General features: G+C 35.9%; 1 protein-coding gene across 1 annotated transcript; it reads left to right on the forward strand.

The window, feature by feature from the left end:
* The first annotated feature begins 2,916 nt into the window (after window positions 1-2,916).
* LOC126970818 (leucine-rich repeat, immunoglobulin-like domain and transmembrane domain-containing protein 2) lies at window positions 2,917-27,612 on the forward strand. Its single transcript, XM_050816943.1, has 2 exons — window positions 2,917-3,054; window positions 24,904-27,612. Exon 2 carries the CDS (start codon window positions 24,932-24,934, stop codon window positions 26,678-26,680), a length of 1,749 nt encoding a protein of 582 aa, XP_050672900.1. The 5' UTR covers window positions 2,917-3,054; window positions 24,904-24,931; the 3' UTR covers window positions 26,681-27,612.

Genomic DNA, 27,612 nt, shown 5'->3' on the forward strand with positions numbered 1-27,612 from the left:
TAAGCGCGGTTTAAATGGGTCGATAATGTGAAATGACATGCTTGAAAGATTTGAAATTAATTACATTTCCATTAAAGAGCTTTACTGGTTTTTCTAACGCTGTCGATACTTCACATGGAGTAATGTGTGTGCAGGTTTAATGGAATGAGCACTGTATGTGATGTACTGAGAATGAACCAGGTATGCAAAACATTTATTAAATGGCAGAGTTCTGTACAATTACGATAAACTAAGGACATAGTTTGGAACTGCCGCATTGTCGTTGCGTGTTAAATAATATGCTGTTTGCGCGAATTTTATATGTTAATAATTATGATTAAACATTTATTTCGGATCAGATCCATTTCTCTGTTAGAAATGTATTACTTAAAAACTAATGTTTGTTGGTAAATCATAATTATATTATATTAGGGTGAAGCCACATCCACCTTTGTAAAAGGGGGGTCTCCCACCGATCTGCAAAAACACTGATTAATGAAATTAATAAAATTTTTGTTACATATTCACGAATATGTAACAAAAATTTTAACAAAAAAACTTTAAAAAAAATCTATTCTAAAACAATATGCATTAAAGTATAAAAAAAAATTGCGTATTTTTATACAATCCAATTAATTAATCTAATTCTAGTTACAGTTATTGCCATTTTTGGAATCGGTGTCTTCCTGCCGTGGCCCCACCCTTGTCTCTGGCCTTGTCACATTGCGCGTGCGACACAAGCGCATCTCACCTACAACCTTCCCACAAATATGTATAAAGTTACAAAACTACCGTGGTTAACTAGAATTAATCCTACGGGCACCAGCTTTCAAATAAAAAACATTTATTATAATCGGTTCCCCCAGTAGAAAGTTCTGAGGAAACAAACATAAAAAAACTCCTTTTTGAAGTCGGTTCAAAACTGAGATCAAACCGTATTATTTCTCATCATCTTCCAAATACCAATCTGTCACAAATAATTACCAAGGAAACCTTGCAGAAAAGATGCTTTAAAGCAAAACTTCTGTTGTCTTATAACCATAAAATTTGATTCAATATAAAACCGTTGTTTGTAATTTTTGGAGTTTTAAGTCATGAAACTTAACCTACGGAATAGTAATATGACAAGTTGATAAAAAAGTGTACGAAAGAGAATGATACAGCTGCTGTGTTAATTAGGATCCATTTCTTTAGGTATGGCTTGTTGTTGTTGTTGCACATATACATCTCGGCCTCATCTTCAACTACCTCCCCCGTTAGTAGGGCACTTGCCCTTCACATAATATATTCGCGGTATGCTTCTGATCACATTATCGTACAGTATGAATTCACCCCATTCATAACTATACGAAGGTGCCCCAACCCAAATATTTGACAAACCAATTTAATACAAAAATAACCGTCAAAATTAGCCCAAAATGAACACTGTCATTATAAACTACGGCATCAATTCATGAGCCATAAGAAATTACATCACAAATTGATCAAAAAAAATTGGTATTAAACACTTTCAAATGTACATCGAAAAATTACTTACGCAGTGTGAAAACACGTAACGCCTCGTTCCAACGAAATTCGTAGTTGTACTGCCACGCCGCTCCCGCGGTTAGACTAGACGCACAAAACGGGGGAGTCATGCACATAAATACAAACGCATCAGTGTGTTGGATGGTAATAATATGACCACTGTACGAATGCTCTCCCCTGCGAATAGTGCTTGCTTGGTGAAAATGAATTTTCTTTACGTATCTGACGTCAAATGTAGGACAAGGACTTGGAATCCATTTTTGACACTTCTCGGAAGTCTGCAATACGGAAACAACTAGCCGTGAAAATCTTGCTTCCACGCAAACACAGGAAAAAAAATTGTTGTATCAAAAATTATACGTGTTATTTTATTAAATTCTTATATTTTATTTCTTCTTTCGTACACTATTAATTCAAGCCCACAAATATTTTGAAATAGATTTACGCGTTCATATTCGTAAGTTGTGATAGCAATAGCAAGACATAATTATTTGTATATTAAGTTCAATTTTTTTGAAAAAGGTTATCAAGCCAAATATTAGGTAATGCAGAGGGACTTGTCCGTAAATGGTCTTTTATATTTATAAAACTTTAAATTTGAAAGTTTGTTAGATTAAGGGCTTCCAATCTATCCTTCTTTGAAGATTAAAATGATTTTAAACACCTGCGTTTTCACGAAACAATTTTTTTTAATCACTATCACTAATATCTTAAACTTTAATTATTTAATGGTTATTTTTGTATATATTGAATGATTGATGAATTTATTGTTTTATCGTAAAAATAACATTTGATTTATTTTTGCTTTGTAATGTTGCTGTAAAAAAAATAATATTCAATTGTACAAAAACGTAGGTGTTAAAAACTATTGACATAGCTTAAGACTGTATTTATTTCTTCATAGAGCATCGTAGTTTGCTTTTGTTTGGTAACCGCAAAAAAAACTTCCACACATGGAGTGTGGAAGTTTTGACAAAAATGGGACATGTATTTTATGCAATTTTCAAGCTAAAATATTACTTGGTCTTTTAAAGTTAAGCTTTAATTCAATTATAGTTAACATTTTCAGAATGATGAGTACGTATTCACTGAAATTCAAAGCTTTAGTTTGTTAGTTACTGGCGCAAACATTACACTGCTAACTAACTAAAAAGAAAATTTAGAATATATCTTTTTATAAAAGCACATTGGCAAAGTGGTCTACGTTATGGTAATTCATGAGCCCTAGTTCAATTAAACACTACAAAAATTACAAGCGTTAAGGGCTTACTGCAACTTAATAAAAATCATACATATATATAAAAGTGTTACAAATAAAATGCAAATTAAAACAAAGTTTAAAAACATGTTTAAAACATCTGACTTTATTGTATCAGACACAAACCAGGGGTGTGAGAATTTAGATAGGCGCGGGTTCGCGTCAGGTTAACACGTGTTGGTCGCGTCAACAAATCTAGCAACAAATCGAGCGATTAATCCGGAAAATTAGACAATTAGTACGATTAGTTTCAGTGTGTTTGTGCAAAATGTGTGTTTCGGAATGATTTAGTGAGTATCCGCTTTTGATTCTAATTAGATTTAAGTGATTGAATTCGTTTGATGTCGGCAGAATTTAATGCAATTAGGTTAAGCTGATTGTGATGGCTCTGATTTAAATTCTTACAATTAATACAATTTCAATTAAATAATTCAATTTTAAAATAAAGAAAATTTTAGGGATAACTTCTAATGACCTGTTCTGTTTATGTAATGAATACCATAACTAATAAAATATATTTTCCTATTAATTTCTGAGGCAAACAAATACAATATATTATTGGAATAATAATTAATCTGTACTTATATTATTCTATTAAAGACAGAGGTCAATAATTAAGAATAAAACCAATTTTATTAATATTTAATAATGACAATAGGTATGAATATAAACAACAATGTAATTTACAATAACTCAATGTCCGTTCATGTTTTATGTAAATAAAATTTCATTTATAGTAATAACATTATGAATACATTTTAAAATAATACTGAATAATAAATATTTTGAAATATTATATCTCATTTGATACGAGATTTAACTTGTAAAAATTATTGCCGACTATTATTAACACTTTTTTACAAGCATATGTTACAGAGGATAAAGATGTATGGAAAATAGATGCTCCTGGTCCACCTTTTTTTTTATGGAATAGGAGGACAAACGAGCGTACGGGTCACCTGGTGTTAAGTGATCACCGCAGCCCACATTCTCTTGCAACACCAGAGGAATCACAAGAGCGTTGCCGGCCTTTAAGGAAGGTGTACGCGCTTTTCTTGAAGGTAACCATGTCGTATCGTCCCGGAAACACCGCACAAGGAAGCTCATTCCACAGGTTAGTAGTACGAGAAAGAAAGCTCCTTGAAAACCGCACTGTGGAGGACCGCCACACTTCCAGATGGTGGGGATGATATCGTAAGTTGTGGCGTGTCGTGCGAAGGTGAAATTCGGCGGCAGGAATCAGTTTGAACAGCTCTTCGGAACACTCCCCGTGATAAATGCGGTAGAAGACACACAGTGAAGCGACGTCTATACGCAACGCCAAGTGATCCAGCCGTTCACAGATTGTAATATGAATATTATGTATTCTTTTGGTTTATATAGAATCATTTGTGGGATTGCTTTGTGAGCATTAATTTTGTAATTTATATAACTATAAATTGCGTAGGTATCTATAACATGGTTTCTCTTGCCCACTAAAAGGCATTGCTTGCTGCGGCATCGTGTGCCGGATCGTCTCCTTTCCTCAACTATGTGCGAAGGCAACGTTGGCTGGTCTATCCGTCAACTCGTGAACGGGTGCTGCTAATGGTACCAGGTTTCCACCTGTTATAATTAATGAACCATTCTATTTGTTGGATGCAATTAGTAATTGTGACAGTTATCACGACCATCATGTTCACGAAGAATCCTTACACAAATGAGTTAAGCTCTAAAGGTTGATGCATCCAATATACGATAATTTATATTTATACATTTAGTTCTTTATTACTTTTCATGAAATAATTTATATTATTTAAATACGATTAATACATGCACGATGCAGCACCTTACAAATTTATTTGTTATGTATATTACAGCCATTGTAAAAAACTCTATTTGATTCAAAAGAGTGGCCGTTGAGTTTCCTATTATGTTATTTCTTTATTATCGTTATGTTCTTCTCACGAGCTCAACTTTTTACGAACATATGGTTAATTCTACTGAATTTAACTGTGTTAAATTACTATTTATAAATAATATTTAAAGTGTGGATTCAGAAATGCTTAATTTAAGCCTATTTGAATAAAGTTTATTTTTTACTTTGACTTCTTACAAGGGTGTCTAGAAAAGATCACTCTTCACTGATAATGCCGTCTTTTGTTACATTATTGCGATTTTTGCTTTTTTTTTTTTGAGAAAAACACGTAACAAGTCATTCACCGTATATTAATTGAAACGTCCTGTCAAATACAATGCAGTGCTGCATAGGATTCTTTATTGCACCAAATCTCAAGATGTTTATTTCTTTAAAATTTTCTCTCAATGCTTATTTATTCGTCTTCATCTGAAATAGTATGAAACTCAGCGGGCTTTTTTAAAATTTAGTTACAATATTCTATGTAGTATCGTACATTAAATTATGAATTAAATAGCCTAGAGCGTTCGCTATATTTCCAGTTTTATCATTAACAAAATAATTTATGTTATAGACCTTTGCCTCACAAATGATTTTTAACAATTCGTTCGAATTTTTTTATATAAGAGTAGGCAAACCGGCAAGAGGCTTACGGGATGTGAGTGGTGAGGCAACCGCCCATGGACATCCGCAACAACAGGTGTCAGGAGTCGCATTGCCGGCCTTTATTATTATCATGCGAGTTGAAGGTCCCTAAGTCGGATCGGTTCGGGAAAACAGAAGCTGGTAATTGATTCCACAATGTGGCTGTGCGTGGTAAGATATCTTGCAAAACGTGCGGTTGTGGAATACCAGACGTCAACGTGATGCGGATGGTATTTTGAAATTTGAGGATGACAAACGAGCACAAGGGTCTCATAATTAAGTGTGATCACTTAATAAGGTGATCCTCCGTCTAAATTCTTCTGCAACACTAGAGCAATAACAAAACCCGGCGTTTTGGAAATGTGAACGCGCTTTTTTGTAGGTATCCATGTCATATCGTCCTGAAAACTCCGCGGTTGGAAGCTCATTCCATAATTTTGCTGTACATCGAAAAATGTTTCATGATAACCGCACTGTAGATGTCTGACATAGTGAAAGGGTAAAATGGTGTTTCATTTGAAGGTACACTACTGTTTTTTGTGAATTCTTCGTCGCATGTCATCGTCATGTTCTTAGTTTTCTTTAGTTAATTCATGGACTCCTGGTGAAATAATCACACGATTTACTAATTTCACTACGCACATGAGTTTATTTGATGACTGATTGAAAGAATGACATATTACCATAGGTGTGACAATAAGGCAGCCCCCTTATTGTCACACCTTTGGTAATTAGAGGCTTGCTTAAGGGACAGTGGAACAGACGGAACTGCATTAATTGTTTGCCTACATCTTTCTTCTTTCATCCATGCTGTAGGGTGGTCTTCTTCCGTTTTTTTGCGCAGCCAACTTGTGATTTTATTTTAGGTATGGCTAGCAGTGGTCCCAGTCCATATACTACAGCCTCAGTACGCTTTTAAGATTAATGAAACAAAAAGAAGATTAAAAAATAATTAAACCAGATTTAGATAGGGTACGCAAAGATTTTTCACACCTATATTTCTTGGAGTATATTAATTATAAGTATCACATAATGGGCAGCGAGCTTATTGCCGCTATATGACGGGCACAATTCCAAGGCCTCGCTCGCTATCGCTATGTAACCGAGGCAGTTCTCTTTTTTTTATGGAATAGTATGTCAAACGAGCATACTTACGAGCTACTTTATGATATCGATCTCCAAGGGCCCATACTACTTTGTTACATCAAAGAAAATCACAAGACCCAAATCAAATTAAGTCCGGCCAAGGATTGAATCGGAGCTCTACGGTTCCACCTATTGCACATCCGACTCTTTAAAACTTTAGTCTCATAGTATAACAATAGTCTCATGTTCACCTCATCTAATTCTGGACAAAGGCCTCCGATATATCTCAATACTAGCAATCTCGACCAGATCATCGTTTAATCTTATGGGAGGGTTATCAACACTGGGCTTACCATACGTCTTCCAGTACGCTATCGCCATTCGAGGACTTTACTGTCCCAACAGCCACCTGCCTGTCGAGCTATATGCCACTTCAGTTTTGCAATCATCTAGGCTATATGTCGGTTACTTTGGTTATCGCAGGGAATCCCGAGAAAAATACTCTTAGTCTGATGTAACATGATAATATAATAATTATGTTATAAAAAAGTGTGTGTGTTATGTATGGACACAAGAAGTTATACTTATTTGCCCTAACGAAGCAAAAATCATTAAAATGATTCATTCCTCGTGCTATTCTACGATTTTAGAAAGAAAAATTTTGTAAAAATCTTGCATAGAGGGCTTTGACAATTATTTATTAAATAATGAATAAGGCTGTATGGGCTTGAACCCTTTGCCTTAATAATGGACGAAGTAACAAGAAAATAAATAAAGAATGACGCAAATGTCAGAAGTTATAAGGAACCAACTTCAACCTGCTACTTTTGTGTTACGGTGATGCGCGCGCATCTTATAATATAACTTTCATCATTTTTTCATAACGCGCCTAAATAAGTATAACTTCAATAATTTTGATATAAATAATGTCATTTTGCCAGAAACACACAAATAAAATGAATGATTACGTTTTCCAGAACCCTTAGAACTATGCTTAGTTAATAAGGTTAGTATATAACGTTATATAATTACTTAACTTCACTCCCCTAATGGTTTCGCGATGTGATTTACGTTAATGACAGAAGTGTTCCTACCAAGTTTGTAAGTGTTAAGATATTACAGTAGAATATCTAATTTAGAATTACAAAATGGCACTTTAGCTATGTTACATTAGTGGTTATCTCGACACAAATTTTTACGAAATAAAATTTGTTCAACTGCGTTTATGTTTACTCAATGTGATCATAGATGGCGCTAAGCTTTAAGGTGGATTCATTAAAATACGCAATTAAGGATTATTGTAAAACATACACACATACACACATACATCCACACTTACATACCTTAAAAAATACATCACCGCACTCACCGGCGGGTGTGATCTTCTCAATCTTCTCAATCTTTCATGTTTTATCTTCATTATTTCATCTTCATCATCATTTTTTCTCCTTCCCACTAGCACACAGCCGGTCCGAGGTTCGAGTCTCCTTAGAAATACCCCGCGACTGTTGTTGCGTAGTCTTTGCAGCCTCCATGTCCTTGTAAAAGCCTTCAGGGCTGACAGCATAGAGTAGGTTTTTAGTCGGTCCGACATATGAGTCCCTTTTGGGGTCTTATAGATGGGGTCGTAAATGTATTTTCCTCCTCTCCCAAAAACATCCTATCAAAGTTTCATTTGGCTGGAGTGAAAGAAGAGGAGCCTGCCTATAATATGCCTAGTGTAACCGCTGCCGTTTGTGTGAGAAAAAGAGAATTCAGACAGACTGGTGTCGTAACACTTGACGTTTCGAAGCGACTTAAGGATTTATAACTTCAATAACGGTATAATTACAATAATGCCCAGTGAACGGCTAGATCACTTGGCATTGCGGAGAGACGTCGCTTCATTGTGTTTCTTCTCTCACATTTATCACGGGAAGTGCTGTTGACTTGATTTCTGCATCCAAATTCCGCCTACGCACGACACCCCACAAATTATGGATGTGTGGCGTTCCTCCATAGTCTTATTTGCAAGGAATTTTCTTCAACGTACAACGAAGGTGTGAAATGAGCTTCCTTGCGCGGTATTTCCAGGACGATACGTCATCGGTACCTTCAAAAAAGAGCGTATACGTTTCTAAAGGCCGGCAACCTCCTGTGATTCTCTGGTGTCGCAAGAGAATGTGGGCAGTGGTAATCGCTTAACATCAGGTGACCTGTACGCTGTTTTTAGATAATATTATCACGCCCGTGCATCTCAGATGTGAGGTACTTTTTCAAATGGGTGGTAGTTTGTCCATATTTAGGGCCATGATAAAGAATAGATGATTATGATGAAATAAGAATAAAATATGGGCCGTATGAGGGAGCTCATTGTCGCCCAGAGAACAATGGAGAGGGCTATGCTTGGAGTTTCCCTGTGCAATGAGGAGATCCATCCGAGAACTAAAGTCACTGGACATAGCCCAGATGGTTGCGAAACTGTAGTGGCAGTGGGCAGAGCACATAGCCCGGCGGACAGATGGCCGTTGAGGCTGTAAAGTCCTCGAATGGCGACCACGTACCGGAAGTGGTAGTGTTGGTAGGCCCCCCACAAGATTGACCAACGATCTGATCAAGATGGCCGGAACACGTTGGATGAGGGCAGCGTAGGACCGATCGTCATGGCGATCTTTTGGGGAGACCGTTGTCCAGCAGTGGACGCCTTCCGGCTAAAAATGAAGAATAAAAATAATGAAAAGTTGCAGACCATCTTTATATTACTATAAATTTTAGATTTTCGTTTGGTTATAGTCGCAAATCTCCTTAAGTTCTCTATCGACCATTGAATTTTTTACCACAGTGTATTTATATAATATAACCATAAATTTATTTTAAGTCATAGCTTGGGGAAAAGCTCTTTTTGCATAGTATGCATATATTAGTAATTAAAACTTTTGAGCTGTATTTCATACAGCTGGTTTTCATGACTTTTAAAAAGGTTATATGAGATCATAACAGCTACAATAGGAAATGGAGGAAGCATTAACCAAAAGAGAGGCCCGTACTATTACTCAAAATAGTTATTACAAACACAACAACACAATTAAAATATTTTTACTTGCTTTATTAATATTAAATATTATTAGGCTTTTATTGTATTTTATTTATTTATTAAGGGTTCTTCTTTTTCACGATCGAATTCCACCATCGGACATTACGTCAAAATGCAAAATTCCACCCACATCACGTTGACGTCTGACATACTAAAACCGTGCGTTTTGCAAGAAATTCCTTTGTACCCCTTTGTGCAAACAATTACTGGCTGCAGTTTTTCAGAACCTATACGAGTTAGGTACCTTCAAGACTAGAGAAAACTACCCAACATAAAGGAGTTGAGAACGGATCTCTTATCCGCAGGTACTTTCCATCACGTGAGTGCCTTACCCATATGGGCATATGGGCCTCTCATATTATAAAAAGAACTTTCTACCAGATGAGCTATATGCCCGTCTGCCCCATTATACTAAAACTTTGTCTTGATTTACCAAAAATCCGTTTGATATAACCAAAGTAATAAACTTGAGGTCGCTTTAAGCGAAAAAAATATGTGGAGGCGTAAGAGAAAAAAATATCCGATTTGCGATAAATTTTAATTTCATTGTTATGAAAGAATTAATCGGCTATTTAATGCGGATATAACTCCTTTTCACCCTATAAGGAAAATCTCGGGAAGATTTCTGAAAAGGTTCCCAGTTGGCTTATTAAAATTCATGCTTCAGATTATACGCAATTTATTTCTTTGTTCAAGAATATTGACATCTTAAAATATTAAAATAATTTTTAAAACAAATATTTAAAATACAAATTTTTTACCCGTTTAATTTGAAAGATAGATGTATAAAAATAACCATATTGGTATATATAGTTGCAAGGCGTATGCAGGCAAAGTATTCTCTCATATTTTGGCCCCACGATGGGTAAAGGCGACGAAAGATTGGAAAAAATAACTGTGGTTGGAAATACCTAAGGCGCGGTCGTTTTCCAACAAGATAGACCGGCCACATTAAAGACTCGTCATCGAAATTTTCCACGGTTGTAAGAGACGCGCTGGACAGAAACCAGTCGAGGCTGATCATTCGCTTCAGATGCAACCCTTATGCTGTTCACGATCCTCAGACATCAGGGACCGACCCCAGAGAGAGAGATAATAAGGATGGATCATATTTGTGCAATGTTGGTAGGCCAAGATGGACCGACGACTTGGACAAAATCGCCGGAATACTTTAGATGAGGGCAGCGCAGGATCGATCGTCGAGGAAATCTTTGGGGGAGGCCTTTGTCCAGCAGTGGACGTCTTCCGGCTGATGATGATGATGATATATGTTAATGGTGATCACTTACCATCAAGTGTAATTCAAGTCTATTTCCTGGTTTGCCAAAACATAACTTATTATTATTATACTAGCTGCTGCCCGCGGCGTTATCCACGTGGAGAGTAAAAGGCAGCAAAAATACATTTGAAATGAGACTTCAAATCTTATGCCTCAAGGTGACGGGCGCAGTTGTAGTGCTGCTCAGAATTTTTGGGCTTATCAATACCTATAGCTGAACTTCCTCCTCGTCTCGTCCCTTAATGTTATAAAAAAAAACTATGCTTGCATCTAACGTAACAATATGTAACCTCTAAGTTGTCCCGATCTCTTGTTAAATCTCATGTTAAATTAGATTATCTAATCAGTAGTTTTTGTCTTTTATCCGGACAAACACAATATACATATAGGCAAATGGACAAACTATAAAGTACTTTTTGAAGTTATACTTATTTATGCGCGTTACAAAAATATGATGAGAGTGAAATTTTAAGATATGCGCGCATCACTGTAACACAAAAGTAACAGGGTGAAGTTGGTTCCTAAAATTTTCTAACGTTTACATCATTCGTTAATTTTTTTTGGTTTCTTAGTCCATTATTAGGATAGGCAAAGGGTTCAAGCCCGTATAGCCGTATTTGTTATTTAATAATTAATTGTCAAGGCCATCGTTGCAAGATTTTTACAATATTGTGCTTTCTACAAACGTAGAATAGCACGAGGAATAAATAATTTTTAGGATTTTTGCTTTGTTAGGCCAAGGAAGTATAACTTCTTGCATGCATACATAAGTACACACACACACTTCTTTTTGGATTTGATATTGTTTGTAGAACACAACATGTATTGTTAAAAAAAATATTCAGTCTACAGTTTTTACCTTGTTTCAATTCTATTATTGTTAAGATTAGATTTATACGGAATATATATTCATATCCACTATCTTTCATTCAATGTGACATGAGCTAAATTGCATCGCCACGTGAAAAATGCATTTATTTCCTCGCTAGTAAAACAATATAATTTGACAGTTCTATTGTAAGACTGAAACTAACAATGCAACCTTAGATTAAGGATTGGTCGCTGCTGCGCTCAAGTCATTACCTTGACCTGAATAAATAAAGTGATTTTATTTGATAACCCTAAAGGATTGAGCTTTTGATTACTGTTAGAAAAATATAATAATAATATATAATATTAATTACAAGTTTAAGCAGAATTGTCAAATTGTGAGTAGAGGAATTTGGTGAGTATTGCATGATATTTAGAATAGGATTCATTTATTGTTGTTTGCTTGAGTTCTCGTAACAGGTTTCGACATGCTTTTAAAAATATTTTTTTGACATTCATAAGTGTCATTTCCGCGACCTACATGAATAAAGTGATTTTGATTTGATTTGATTTGGAACGGTTAGCTACTGAGCTAACCGTCCCTGCGATTGCTCTTCCAACTGTGGAAGAGTACTCGCAGGGAACGCGAGAGGTCGTTGGTTCGAGTCCCGCATAGTTCACAATTTTTTTTTTTTCAAATTTTATTTGTGCATTAATCTTAGAAGTGAGGGTTATTACTTTAAAAACATAACAAATTGATAAGAGACATACAAGAGAGGGCAGCCCCTAAGCAAATTTTGAATCCCTGCAAATTAGAGAAAATTAATTCTAAAATAATATTTCTTAAAGTTTCTATCTAGAGCTGGTACGCTAAAAATATTGCAAATAAAACAGTCCCCTCACACTAAAATGGTGACGTCATAAAAACAAATTGAATGGAAATGTAACAAAAGCGGCTTAAGTTAAATCTATTTGCTATTTAGGTCTATCCGAAATACGAATAGGCGTTACGATCTAACAGAAATCTTGCCAATTGTTACAAATTGAATGGGTCGAACTAGCTCTAAGTCTCTGGAATGTGTTTTGATTTTATACAGAATGAATTGATTCTGCTCTAATTTGAAGAATGTTTACATTGCAAATTTAATTTCGATTAAAATAACAAAAGCGTACAACACAACGTTTTGCTTGAGTGTAGCGTTTTAATATTTGGTCGAAATTCATGCACAATCAAGGTATTGGTATTGTCAAAATTATTTAGGATAATCTTGAGTAATGAGTAAAAACAAAATATATATTATATTATAAAACAATAGTTTTGGTAGCAAGTCACACTAAATGGTTTAAAATAAAAAAAAGTGCAGAGAAGGAGATTCATGTATTGTCCACGATCAATAATGGTTTCTAATAACTGGGACTGTATGAGAGAGCGTTTGTTTTTGCTTTTTTTAAAGTGAAAACTGCCTTAGGTTCGCTGATCTGTCACGATGGGGCAGCACTCGTTCGGGTAAGGTTTGCTTAAGTTGGAAATTTAATGGAGGAATGAGGAATTATATTGTAAATATTGCCACACAATATGGCAATGGGCAGGACATATTTCACGATATACTGATAATCGGTGGACAATCCCAACCACAAGATGGAATGGACCAACATTAGGCAAACAAAGAGTTGGCAGACCTAATAAACGGTGGGCTGATTACTTAATAGAGATAGCAGGAAAAGACTGGATGCAATGCAAAAATCGAACACTATGGAAAAATATGGTGGAGGCCTTTACTCTAACGAGATCCACAACTCAAATAAATAGAAGCATACGCAACTAATCTTACTAACACCAAACTATGAGAAATATATCTTACCTACTAATACTACAAATAATTCGCTTGTGTAAAAAGAGTTTTGGATTAAATGAGGCTTTATTATTATTATTATTTATTATTGTAAATATTATTTTTATTCGCAAAAAAAGATTCCCTTCTTTATTATTTAAAACTCACTAAAATGTTATGAATTTTAAACAAAACTTCATAATTCATCATTTTCTTCCATCCCTTAGGAGCATTAATGTGCTTGTAAGATTTTCAAAGATCGGGCGGTAAAATATAAATCAAATGGGGCATCAAACTTACCCTACCTCTTAGATGTTGTAAAGAGTTTGACCTAAGCTTAATGAAATTAGTTTGAAAAATTAGATTAGAATTTAGAAAACGTGAGAGCTACAGGAAAGTGAAATGCTAGCATTTCATCATCATAGCATTCATTGGCATCATTATTTCAGCCGGTGATGATCGGTCCTGCGCTGCCCTCATCCAACTTATTCGGGCGATCTTGATCAGTTCGTCGATCCATCTTGTCGGCCTACACATGTCAACACTACGTCTTCCAGTACGTGATCACCATTTGAGGATTTTACTGCCCCAACGGCCATCTGTCTGTCGAACTATGTGGCCTGCCCACTGCCACTTCAGTTTCGCAATCATTTGGACTATGTCGGTAACTTTGGTTCTCCTACGGATCTCCTCATTTCTGATTCGATCTCGCAGGGAAATTCCGAGCATAGCCCTCTCCATTGCCCTCTGAACGACAATGAGCTTTCTCATAAGGCCCATAGTTGGTGACCACGTCTGCGTTCCATATGTCATCGCTGGCAACATACACTGGTTAAGAACTTTCGTCTTCAGACACTGTGGTTTTTTTTTTTTATGGAATAGGAGGACAAACGAGCGTACGGGTCACCTGTTGTTAAGTGATCACCACCGCCCACAATCTCTTGCAACACCAGAGGAATCACAGGACCGTTGCCGGCCTTTAAGGAAGGTGTACGCGCTTTTTTTGAAGGTACCCATGTCGTATCGTCCCGGAAACACCGCACAAGGAAGCTCATTCCACAGCTTTGTAGTACGTGGAAGAAAGCTCCTTGAAATCCGCACTGTGGAGGACCGCCACACATCCAGATGGTGAGGATGATATCCTAACTTGTGGCGTGTCGTGCGAAGGTGGAATTTGCGGCAGGAATCAGGTTAAACAGCTCTTCGGAACACTCCCCGTGATAAATAAAACGCCAAGTGATCCAGCCGTTCACAGAGCACTGTGTCCCCGACAATTCGAGCTGCTCTGCGTTGCACGCGGTCAAATGGATCAAGCTGATACTGGGGTGCGCCAGAACAGAGATGACAGCAATACTCCACGTGTGGCCGGACCTGCGCTTTGTAGAGCGCTAGTATGTGGGCCGGCTTGAAGTATTGCCGTGCTCTATTAATGACGCCCAGTTTGTTTGAAGCCAATTTGGCTTTGCCTTCCAGATGACCACGAAATTGGCAATCGCTCGAGATTTCGAGACCCAGTATTCCGATACTAGGCGAGGCTTTGAGGGAAGTGTTGTCGAAGAGCGGTGATATGACAAATAGGGTTCTTTTAGTGGTAAACGCGCAAACTTGAGTCTTCTGGGGGTTAAATTGGACATGGTTCAATTTTCCCCATTCCGCGACCTTCTCAAGAGAGGACTCGATAGAAGACACAAGTTTCTCCCGGCACTGGTCGACGATTTCCCGAGAGAGGCCTGCATGGCCCGTGTATACGGCATCACCAGTGCTGTCATCTGCATAGCAATGCATGTTGGAGGTGTCCAACATATCATTGATATGCAGAAGAAACAGCGTAGGAGATAGCACACAGCCTTGGGGCACTCCAGCATTCACGGGCTTTGGGTTCGAGCAATATCCGTCGACAACGACCTGTATGCTGCGCTCAGTGAGGAAGCTGGAGGTCCACTTGCACATGCTCTCGGGAAGCCCAAATGATGGAAGTTTTGAGAGGAGCGCCTTGTGCCATACACGATCAAAGGCCTTCGCTATATCCAGGCTAACTGCCAGGCCTTCCCCCTTGCTTTGAATAGCCGGTGCCCATCTATGTGTTAGGTATACCTGAAGATCACCTGCCGACCGACCATGGCGAAACCCGTATTGTCGATCGTTGATCAACTGGTGACCCTCTAGATATACCTAGAGCTGACGGCTAATTATGCTCTCCATGATTTTGGAGAGCATCCCTGCTCTGAATCTGGTAATAGCAATAGGCCTGTAGTTTTCCGGATCCGAGCTCTCTCTTTTTTTTTTGGATCGGATGGACAAGGGCTGACTTCCATGAGTCAGGGACTACGCCTTTAGAATAAGAGTGCCGGAATAAACGCGTTAGCACCGGCGTCAACTCAGGGGCACACGTTCTAAGCACAATTGGAGAAATACCATCCCGTTCGCTCGACTTCTTGACGTCCAACGAAAACAGAGCTCGCCTAACAGTTTTCTTTCTGAACTGTACTTCAGGCATAGAGCTTTGACACCGCGGGATGGTCGGCGGTGTTTTTCCATTGTCGTCAAGAGTCGAGTTGGAGGTGAAAAGAGTGCACAAGAGATCGGCTGTCTCTTTTGCCGTATGGGCCAGGGTGTCATTCCTCATGTGTAACGGTGGTATTTTGGACAAGAAGATTTTACGGAGCTTTCCGCTGCCCATCTGAGTTGTATCCGACGAGTGACCTCTTTCCCGAAATTGGATCTGCCCAACAGGATTATTTGTCTAAAGTAGACGTACTCGTGAACAATTTCGAGAGTAGATTTCCCAATTGTTACGGCTTTCAAATACTAGCAGTATTAAAAGTATTTCGGCCCACGGGGTCATCCTAAATATTCAACGCGTGAACTCTTGCGGCCATTCTTGGTACACTTCCTCGGAATGATAGGTTTCACTTCATGTCGTATTTGGTATTTTAAATATAGTTGTAAATATTGTAATAATATTATTGGCATAAAGAGATATGTTCTATTTATGAAGTATAATGTACAGAATTGTTTAATATTCTTAACAAATTGCCCTGGTGATAAGTCACAAATAACAATCAACCCCACATCCAAAGTAAACTAATTTTGTCTCACTAATTCCAAATTCATTATAATGATAATTAATTTGTCACTTCTAATAAGTCCATTAAGTTTGGAACAAATTTACACAATGAAATTGGTTTGCAGAGCCAATTGTATTTCTTTGGCGCTTGTGAAAATAAATATTTATCGATCTCAATTCCAATTCTTGTCTTGTAAAAAACACAAACTTTTTTAAAAATGCTATTATTAATTTTAATATTATGTTCTTAAGACAAATGTCCATAATTAGGTTAAAGATAAATCTTTTAAGATATTAATTTTTGATTATTAGAAGGCAATTTATACGTTGATTGATTTTAATGATTAGTGGGACAATTGTTTAGCTTGTTACAAATTAGCATATGGCCGCCAAGGCAGTTAATTTGAGCGGTTGGCTGCCTGACGAGGTATTGGATAGTGTCGGACCGCTATAGCAGCTAAGCGCGTAATATCCACGAATCCATGAAAGCCGTCGAGTTAGTTTGTGATATCTATTTTGACTTCTAAAAACGACAAAAGAAAAATAAAAAAGGTACCTGATTCATCCTTTACTAGAAACACTCAACGAATTTGACCAGTTCGCAAGCTGTTGTCAAGAGCTAAAAAAGCCATTCTTATATGCTGCTTCACCGCATTAAAAAAATAATTTTATGACAATAAGGGACGAGACGAGCGGGGTGTTCAGCTGATGGTAATTGAAACGCTCTGCACATTACAATGCTGTGCTGCTCAGGGTTATTGAAAAACGAAAAAATAAATAAACGTATTAAAAGAAAATTTATTGTAAATAAGTCGTGCCAGAATTTGGCGAGACAACACGTCCTGAAGATGCCTCGTGTAGAGGCGAAACACGTGTCGAATTGTTTAAAGACAAATATTGGCGGAATTAACACTAAAGAAAACTCAAATCATTTGTATTAAAAGAAAATATTTGCGCTACGCTTATGAATCAACCACCCTATAAACTGTTGTAACTGATTTGATACAACAAACAGTATTGAAAAACATTTCAATTTACGATAATCGAAATCCTAGAACTAGCTTTGTTGGCGACCTGCCTGTGTGTTGGCCTCCAAAGCCACCGACTGTGAGAAAGTGCTGAAGTTTCGGTTCGAAATATATGATACATAGAAGTTAAGAAATATTTGCTATACTTGGCGTGTTATTTATAGGTAACTTATTCTTACAACGTAATATTGTTTACGTAAAATTTAAGTCCATACTTTATGCTACATTTGCAAAGAGAAAAGGAAAAACTACACCACATTTTTATCACTACATAAGATCTTTAAAACTACGCAATGAATTTTGATGGGATTATTTTTAATAAATAGGTTGATTTAAGAGGAAGGTTTATATGTATAAAACATGCATAATTTAGTGGAGAAACTAGATAATTTTAGAGGTTTCTAATATGATGTCGTCAATAAACACATTTTTTCTGCGCTTTCGAACCCTACGAGATAGATGATGTAGTGTCGCTATTTAAATGAATATTCTCGATGATATATCATTAATTTATTTTTTTACTATTAACCTTTGACAGAACGAAATCTGTCTGGGCAGCTAGTTTATAATATATGTTACCGGCCAAATCCGATTTTAGGACCAACTAGTTTTTCAGTACATCCTTTAGACAATAGGATAAACCGATACAGACTTGGTTACATTACTTTCTCCTATCGGCCTTTGGACGAACCCGTTTAGGCTGAACTAGTGGGAGGCTCCTTTGCACAGGATGCCGGCTACATTATGGGTACTACAACGGCACCTATTTCTGGCTTGAAGCAGTAATGTGTAAGTAAATTTATGAACACGGGAATTGAACTGTTGGCTCAGTGTAAGAGCGCTCGGACGGAACTCGAGAGGTCACGGCTTCGAGTCCCACATCGTTCATAAATTTTGGTTAAAATTTTATTTATTTATTTATTATATACAGACACTTTATCTCATAATATTACCATTATATTTGGTCCCTACACTAGGCGTAGCTTGTCCTGTAGGCAACCAATTTACATCCTAAGGTTAACAATAGGAACCGAAAGGTCAAAAAGTGCACTATGTATATGTGTGTGTGTGTGTCTCTGGGTGTGTGTGTATGTGTGTGTGTGTGTGTGTGTGGGTGGGTGTGAGTGAGTGTGAGTATCTGATTAATCATGTTACAAAGTATTAACATTATATGAATGCTAAACTATCACTTTAAGAATAGCTTCCATGTCTGCATAAGTGAGTGTGTGTAACCATCCCTGTATTTTAAATTTGATCTGATGGACCGAGCATTTTTTAATGGAACATTTTAAATTTACCTTGTTGTATATATATGTATGTAAGAATGGGCTAAATCTACTTGCAAATATTGTATTTATTATTGATCTTGGAATCTTGTAGGGACGGCTACCTTGTAGGTTTTTATAATTAGGCAAATTCAAGACCTCCTTATGCATGCTTGTCATAACACGCAAGATAAATATACCTCGGACAGAAAAAAGTTCTAAGTCTTTATATAGTTTATGTGTTGGGCATCTAAAAGGTTTTTTAAAAATCACTTTAAGGACAGCTCTCTGTGCTCTTTCTAAGAGTATCATGTGTGAAGAAGTCGCCCCTCCCCATACGGTGATACAATAAGATAATACAGATTGACCGATTGCAAAATAAATGGTTTTTAGCAGATTTAAAGATGCCGAAGCGCGTAAGTTCTTAAAACTATAGATCAGCTTGCGGACTCTTTTCGCTGTTCTATTAAGATGTTGCTTAAAGTTTAAGTTTTCGTCCATGACGACTCTTAAGTATTTTATATGAGTAGTAATACTTATACTATTGCAAGAGCAAGGGCCAGATAGAGCAACAGGACATGTGTGGACTTTAATATCAAAAATGTGGGAAGGCGATGAAGTTTTCGTTTTATGGAAACAGATGTACTGTGTTTTAGTGAGATTTAAGGTTAGAAGATTATTTTGTAGCCAAGTTGCAATATTCCTCATTCCTTGTTCCGCTGTGTGTAGTGCAGTATCCCAGTTTTTCCCGTAAAATAAAAGAGCTGTATCATCGGCATAACAGATGACGTCAGAGCTGGATACTTTAGTTTTGATGTCAATTATATACAAAAGGAATAACGTGGGGCCTAATATACTTCCTTGGGGGACGCCAAAATCTATTGTACTTGGACTGCTTTTCTTATGATCAACTATAAAACACTGAGTTCGGCACATTAAATAGCTTTTGAACCAGTTCAGGCAATTTCCTCGAATACCTAGGAGCTCAAGTTTTCGTAAAAGTATAGGAATACAGACTGTATCAAAAGCCTTCGCGAGGTCTAAAAATACACCGATACATGCTTGCTGCTTATCTAGTTTGGAAGAAATAATTTTTGTTACAAAGTCTACAGCGTTTTCCGTTGATTTTTTAGTGCGAAACCCGAATTGTCTGTCAGATATTATTTTATGTGCGTCAAGAAAACTTGTCAATCGCTTGTGTACTAGTTTTTTCAAAATTTTTGAGAATGATCCTAATAAAGAAATCGGTCTATAGTTCGTAGGATTCAATTTGTTACCCGACTTATGAATAGGAACAATTGCAGCCATTTTCCAGGCAGTAGGAAAAATGCCTTGAGATAAACTTAGATTACATATGGTCGTCAGGGGGGGAGTAATATATTTTTTGCTAATATTCAAAAGGCGGTTTGATATTCCATCCAGTCCAGGAGCACTGTCAAGATTAGTTACTTATCAAGGATTCAATTTCTCGTTCATGAGTGGGAAATTTTTAAGAAAGGAAATGAGTAAGAAAAATGATTGCGCTGGAGTATTTTCGAGTATTATCTTACTAGCGAGTGAAACTTCTGTTTCATTGCATGCTGTGAGTATCTTGTTTGCAAGAGTTTTACCTATGCCTGCAAAATATTCATTGGAATAATCCAGAGATTCCGTTACAGTATCTTTAATATTGGTGATTTCTAGTGGTACTTGATTTATTTTCTTTTTGTTTGTTTTTTTCCAATTCAAATGACCCATGTTTGTGTTTTAGTTTTCGCAAAAGATATAGTAAACATTTCTGTAACGTATGTAAATGAGTCTGACCGTGTTATTGTTAAGATTATTACGTAAGTGTAAATGTAAGCGGTCTTTGTGTCTAGCACACCTAATTAGACCAGGCGTCATCCAAGGCTTGAAAGTAATTCTGGATCGACTTATTCGTTTCTCTTCTAAATGTTTGCTTATAATGTTTGTTAGAATAGTATCAAAAACAGATACTGCTTTGTTTATATCATTGCTATTATAGACTTCTGTCCAGTCAGCCTGTCTTAATTCTTCGTTTTATGTTGTTTGGTATCTTTAGTTACTATTCCGGCAATTACAATATCATGATCTGTAATATCTGATTTATAAATAACTGACTCCGAGTGGTACTTAGAAGTTACGTGAATGTGATCTAGGCACGAATCAATTCGTGTAGGTTTATTTACGATAGGCTGAAGGTTTAGCTCTGCTAACAAACAAAGATATTTCGCGCAAGAAGCCATTTGACTATCACCATTAGAGCAAATATTATGTATTTATTAGTTCTAAAAAAATTGTATCCCTCTATTTGGGGTATAGAGTCCTCATGTATCCAGCATTCGGTCAATACTATAACGTCAAAAAGCATACTAAATCAAGACAGGGTCACCACAAAAGCTATTGAAATTACGGTTGATACTTCTTATATTAAAGGTCAGAATTTTAATATCAAATTTAGTGTTAACAAGAGTTCTACAACAGTCAGGACTATGTGCAATATGGCAAAAGTCATCGGGCGTATCGAGTTCTCTAAGAATTTCCGAATTAGCCATTGTCATGGTTATCAATCTTAAGATTTGGAAAAATATCCATACTGAACGTTTGCCAAGATAGTCCAGATGTAGTATAATATATAATATGTAATTTACTTAAATTTACTAGTTCGGTTAAGTATTTATGAGAGATATAACAGGTGAAGTGAATATTTAAATGTGACTTTAATTTGTAAACTTAACTAGTACCTACAACCTAGCCTAGGGTCCCTAGGCTAAACGGGTTTGTCTAAAGGCCGATAGGAAATGCACCGACCCTTCGACACAAATTCTCTTCGTTTTGGTGCCATTATTGTAATGGCATCCTCCTTAGATAATATATACGTCTAGATAGAGCTCTTGCTGTAATGCAACGCATTATAACAGGCCAGGTTTATAAATACGTTTACACTAGCGATTCGTCACTCTTTATTTCAGTGTGCGTGCATTGCTGAAAGTAGAGACTAACAGTCGCTTTTTGTTTTTTCATATTACTGAATTAAGAATTTCAATTAAATTATATTATAAATGTATACATTTATATTTTCAAGAATCCTGTTTTAGTAACAGGGTCAGATATTACATACAATATCCATATTGTATACCGAGTATGGTTATAGTACTATAAATATTATTTATATACTTTGGGTTGGTGACCTTTAAATAGACTAAACGTACCTATGAACTGCTAACAACACTCCTACAAAATCTATTTCGAAGCTTAATCACTTAAAAATCACTAGAGACAGTGGTTAATTACAAAGGCATCAAACAGAGGTTCAACTTGGCTGACAGCCAATGACGTCACAAATCCTCACTTAATATTGGGTTAAAGGATCATATTTAATCTTTAACCCATTGAAACGATAGATTGCCTGTCATTATTATCAGATTATTTTCATAATAGAATTTCATATCAAACACTTGACGCACCAAAAGACACATGACCGAACAATAATATCCACTTTGCTCAAACGGCTACAAGACAAATAGTTCTGATATTTAGTTTGGTCTGCAGCTTTGAGATATGTCAATCATTCTGTAAGGCCCGAAGTTAAGGTTTCTAAGTTTTTTTTATGAAATTAAGAGACGAGACGAGCAGGACGTTCAGTTGATGGTATTTGATACGCCCTAGCAATGGGTAGGTATTGTAATGACAATACAGTGTCACTCAGGATTCTTGAAAAATACAAAAATTCTGTTGTCTCATTTGCCCAGTAATTTCACTAGCTACGGCACCCTTCACACCTAAACACAATAATGCAGGCAGAAATAGGCGCCGTTGTAGTATCCATATCTAGCCGGCATCCTGCACAAAGGAGCATCCCACTGGTATTATAGTATAAAAATTTGTCCTTATTTTACATAAAAAATAAAACATCTTTAGCTTGTTACCTATACTTATATTACAAGCCAAGTATAGAATAATATAAGTATTTCTTAACTTGTATACAAAATGAATCTTCAGCACATTCTCACAGTGGCTTGCTTTGGAGGCTAACACGTAAGTCTCCAACCAAGCTACTTCTTGGTTTTCGGTTATCGTAAATTGAAATTTTTGTCAAAACTGTATGTTGTATAAAACAGAACGAAATCAAAATTTTATGTTAAGGTTAATTCATAATCACAGAAGATATAAAACTCGCTTTTATACTTTTACATTAATTACATTACACATTTATGTCTTAGCAATAAGTTATTTTTAAAGTGATATCCCTCACTTCTAAGATTAATTATATTATATTATGTAACCAAAATTTATGAATGCTCTCAACCCCAATAATTTATCAGGTTATCAACAAGTAGAATCTTCAGATGGAACCGGAGAGTTAAACAAGACATACCAAGATAAACGAAGATCCGTCACTCGAACGGTTGGCTCATCGTATATGTTTCAAGGTGACGAGCGCAATTGTAGTGCCGCTCAGAATTTTTGAGTTTTCAAGAATCCTGAGTGGCACTGCATTGTAATGGGCAGGGCGTATCAATTACCATCAGCTAAACTTCCTGCTCGTCTCGTTCCTTATATCATTTTACAAAAACATTTTTCTCTTAATTCAACTAAATTAATTTAATTCAACTAAATGTAACCAACATTTACTAAATATATACTATAATGTATGAAATAATGCGTTGGATGGTTTTGTACTTTTTATTTTTCCAAATCACATTTTGTAACTAAAAAATCATTAATTAACCTCGAAATATTTGTATTCAACATAAACGTTCAGCTAATATTACTCCAAATAACATTTTTTTCCCTAAATTACAGAGAAGAAATTTATATCGCGTTGTTGTCTCAATTTTTTTTAGTCATCAATTATTATTAATTAATTATTATTTTAAACTTTAATTACGACTCGTACGCTCTGGTCTTATGCTCTCGCCCTATGAGCAAGGTCACTGTCATGATGTATTTACTCGGAGTTTATTTTAGGACAATTCAGCCGATGTCAATAATATTTGTTCGATGTAGGTCGAGGGCTATTAGCGCTGTTTATTTAGGTCCTACAGAATAATTGAGAGATAATAAAAGAAATAAAATATTTATAATGTAATATTTGGACAAAGTTATATATGTACATAAAAAAAATCCAGTAGATATGTGTTTCAAAATATAAGAAGCAGGAACATTACCAGCTTATCAGCAAAGTTGCATTTTGCCTTTTGATGGGAGAAGCATATTCTTCTAGAATAATTCCAAAAAACAAAAGAAATGTTAATAAACTTCATTAATGTTTACATAAATCTTATTGCATCAGTTTATCGTCTGTTTGTCAGTACAAAAAAATATAACAAGTAAGTCAAATTTTTGGATTTTAATCCTTTTAGACAGACGAAAAATCATAAAATAGTTTTAATTTAAATAATAGCCCATTCGGTTGGGAATTCAAAAATTTGTTGCAAGAATTGACCCTACAAGTATATGTATACTTGGAAATTACTGCTGAAAGTTAAATTAAACATTGTTTACTAGTGAAAGATATTCTCAGTGCAGTCTCATATTTCAAACTACCTTCATTTATTAAAAAGCACATTAAACTTCGCTGTGTACGTAAATAAGTAGTTATTTTCTTGTATCTAACTAGCACTATTAATTTTATTTATGAAAGAACCGTAAAGGACGATGCTGTGTTGTTAACGTGAATTCATTGTTATTAAACATACTTGTTGCCTTTTGTATAAAATGTTTTAAATTAAATACAATTTTCTACAACGAGGCTTGTTAATGTGTATCCTACTTAATTAAAATACTCATTTCTTAAGAACTTTTACTTAACTCTTTATCAAAAAGATACGTATCGTTTAGGGATTCATTTTACTTTGATTAGAAATCCCTTGAGGTCAGCTAGTAATTACAACAACGTAAATCAGGAGGCACTTATTGTATATCTTTTCTGTAGAATTCATAAATGCTTGTTTTTCTGTATGTCTGTGTACCCTCTTATTGTAACTACAATATTTTAAGACAGCTTCAACATTCAAAAATATTTTATGAAACTTGCATCTTGATTATAATTTTAATTATTTAAAGCTAGAAGTCTTAGTTCCAATAATTATTTTTAAGTAACATTAAATATTTTATATAAAAAATCTATAAATAATTTTGTTTCTTGTTACAGGTACATCAAAATCAGATATTAATATGAGATGGGAATTCGAGCAAACTGTTACTTGTTATTCGTAGTATTTCACATCACTCCCATAGGAAGTGACTGGTTGACCTGTGCTCATATAGCAGAATGCCAATGCAAATGGTCTTCGGGCAAGAAAACTGCTTCATGTGTAAATGCTGGACTCAATATCATCCCACGACTGGCATCGGACATCCAAGTACTATATCTAAATGGGAACCCTTTAAAACAACTGCAAGAAGATACATTTGTGCACACAGAACTGTTAAACCTCCAACGATTGAATTTGAGTGCAACAAATTTGCATTTCTTGCACCAGAACGCTTTCAGAGAACTGCGAATTTTGATCGAATTAGATCTGTCAAGGAACGAACTTATGCAACTCGCTCCTGACACTTTCAAAGGAAATGAACGGCTGAGGCTTCTCGTGTTAAATGACAACCCTTTGAGTAAGTTAGTCGCTGAACAATTCCCACCCCTGCAACATTTGAAGAAGTTAGAACTTTCTCGCTGTCAACTGAGAAAAATACATGCATTTGCATTTGTAAATCTGCAGGCTCTTGAAATTGTGTACATCCATCAAAATGAGCTCACTTATCTCCATCAAGAAACTTTTAATTTGCCCTTTATAAAAACCCTGACACTCTCTCAAAACCCTTGGTATTGTGATTGCAAGTTAAGAGAATTTCATGAATGGTTTCTAATGAGTAATTTAGGCAGTGAAGAGGTGGTTTGCGCAGGGCCTGCTAACCAGAAAGACATTTCATGGAGGGGACTGAAAAGTAAAGATTTGGTTTGTCCACCTTCAGCACAAACAAGTCCATCTGTCTTAAGAACGGAAGCAGGTGCAGATATTACATTTGGATGCTTTATAAAAGGTGACCCGATACCCTCAGTTTCTTGGTCTTTCCATCTCAAAGAAATGAAAAATGATTCCAATAGGAATAGTGATATTTTAATACAAAGATACCGTTTAAGACATAATGAAGAATATATAGAGGATATAGTAAATAAAAGTGCACAATGGATTAATGTAACTATTAATAATGTCACCAGCGATTTTGCAGGTGAATGGAAGTGCACAGCTAAGAGCAATGTCGGTGAAGCTAGTGCCTTTTTAACTATATCTCTACCTAAAGCTAGAACTGCGACCACTAGTACTGCACCAGATCACTCAAATCTATTTATAACTATAGGCTCTATGCTAGCCATGGCAGGGGCTGGCTTTGTAGCTACTTGTATCCTTTGGAAGACTCGTCGTCGAAGAATGCCACCCAGCCGAAGCTATACCGATCAGGAAAAGAAGTTATTAGATACCTCCTTAGCTGTTAGTTGTGAAAGATCGAGTACAGATATGGGCTCATCATATGGATGTGAAATATATGACGGATCTATCTCGCTGGAAAGCGATGATGCAGAAATTTGTATGGAGCCTGTTCAATTAACCGTAGAAGGTATTGATGAAACATTTCCCCCACCTCCAGCCGAGTTTTCATTACCAGCACCGTACAGTAATATTTTTATATCAGTGCAAGTAGCTGGTCATGATAACAAATATCCAGATTTATTGGGAGGTGGAGCAACACTGCCCAGGCGAAGCAGGACATGTTTTATAAAGCCTACGTATGATAATATGGGTCCTAGGGTAACGGCAGCTGGTAGCTCGACATTGTCACTACCAGAAGTAGATCCAGAAATACAAACAAATATTGTAAGCTCTTCCATTCCCTTATCTACCTTTTCTACCGAATATACCGCTTTATAATAGCATCAAAATTGTTGTTCTTACTTTACTATTATAGTGTATACGGACCGGTCACATAAAATTTATCAAAGTATAATATTATGATTTGTTATAAATACTTTAACTAAATTTGCAAAAGGTTTTGTTTATTGGAACCGACACTTCAATTGTATTTGTAACAAAAACGATAACTTGAACATAAATTGTTAAATAAAATAAATAATAGTTTATTCGCTCTAATGTGGGTACAAGTAGGTGTTACATTAAATTTAGTCTCCCTATCAGTCTTACATTCAATTTAATTACATTCTATCAGGTTGTAAGTTGCCTTGTGTGCAAATATTACTGACTCTGACGGATTTAATTGAAAAGGTTGTAATGATCTATAAAAAAATAAGGTCATGATATTTCAATGATGTGCTTTACCTCCACGTCTACGGATTTTAATCGGTTCCAATTAAAATCAGGTCTGATTAGGGTTTTAAACGACTCTGCGGATTATTGTCCCATTTTTGTGAGTTTAAAATTTTTAGTGCTGCCACTGTTTTGGGCACAGGATTTCATGCTTAAACCGTTACTTTTAAATTGTACTTAACGTAATCAATTGGATTAAGATCCGGCCTATGTGCTGACCAATTCGTGCGATGTGTCTCAACTTTTTCGCAATTGTCGAAATTGTGCAGCGTCGTTCGGTATTTACCTTGCATTAGAGAAAACATATCGCCTCACGTATGCTACCACATGAACTAAATTCAAACTGTCACATAATGAATTATTATGTCTGTATCAAAGAAAAATCTTCAGAAGAAATATTTTTAGTAAATTGTAAATAATTACAAAATGTTTTATGTGTTACATGCTAACATTTTTAATTTTGTTTAATCCTTATTACGGAGACGAAATCCATAGTAATTTTATAATAATTATCCAGTTTTATAAGAAAAGGCTTTATA

This window comes from Leptidea sinapis, chromosome 22 (genome assembly GCF_905404315.1).
Source record: "Leptidea sinapis chromosome 22, ilLepSina1.1, whole genome shotgun sequence".
Classification (NCBI taxonomy): domain Eukaryota; kingdom Metazoa; phylum Arthropoda; class Insecta; order Lepidoptera; family Pieridae; genus Leptidea; species Leptidea sinapis.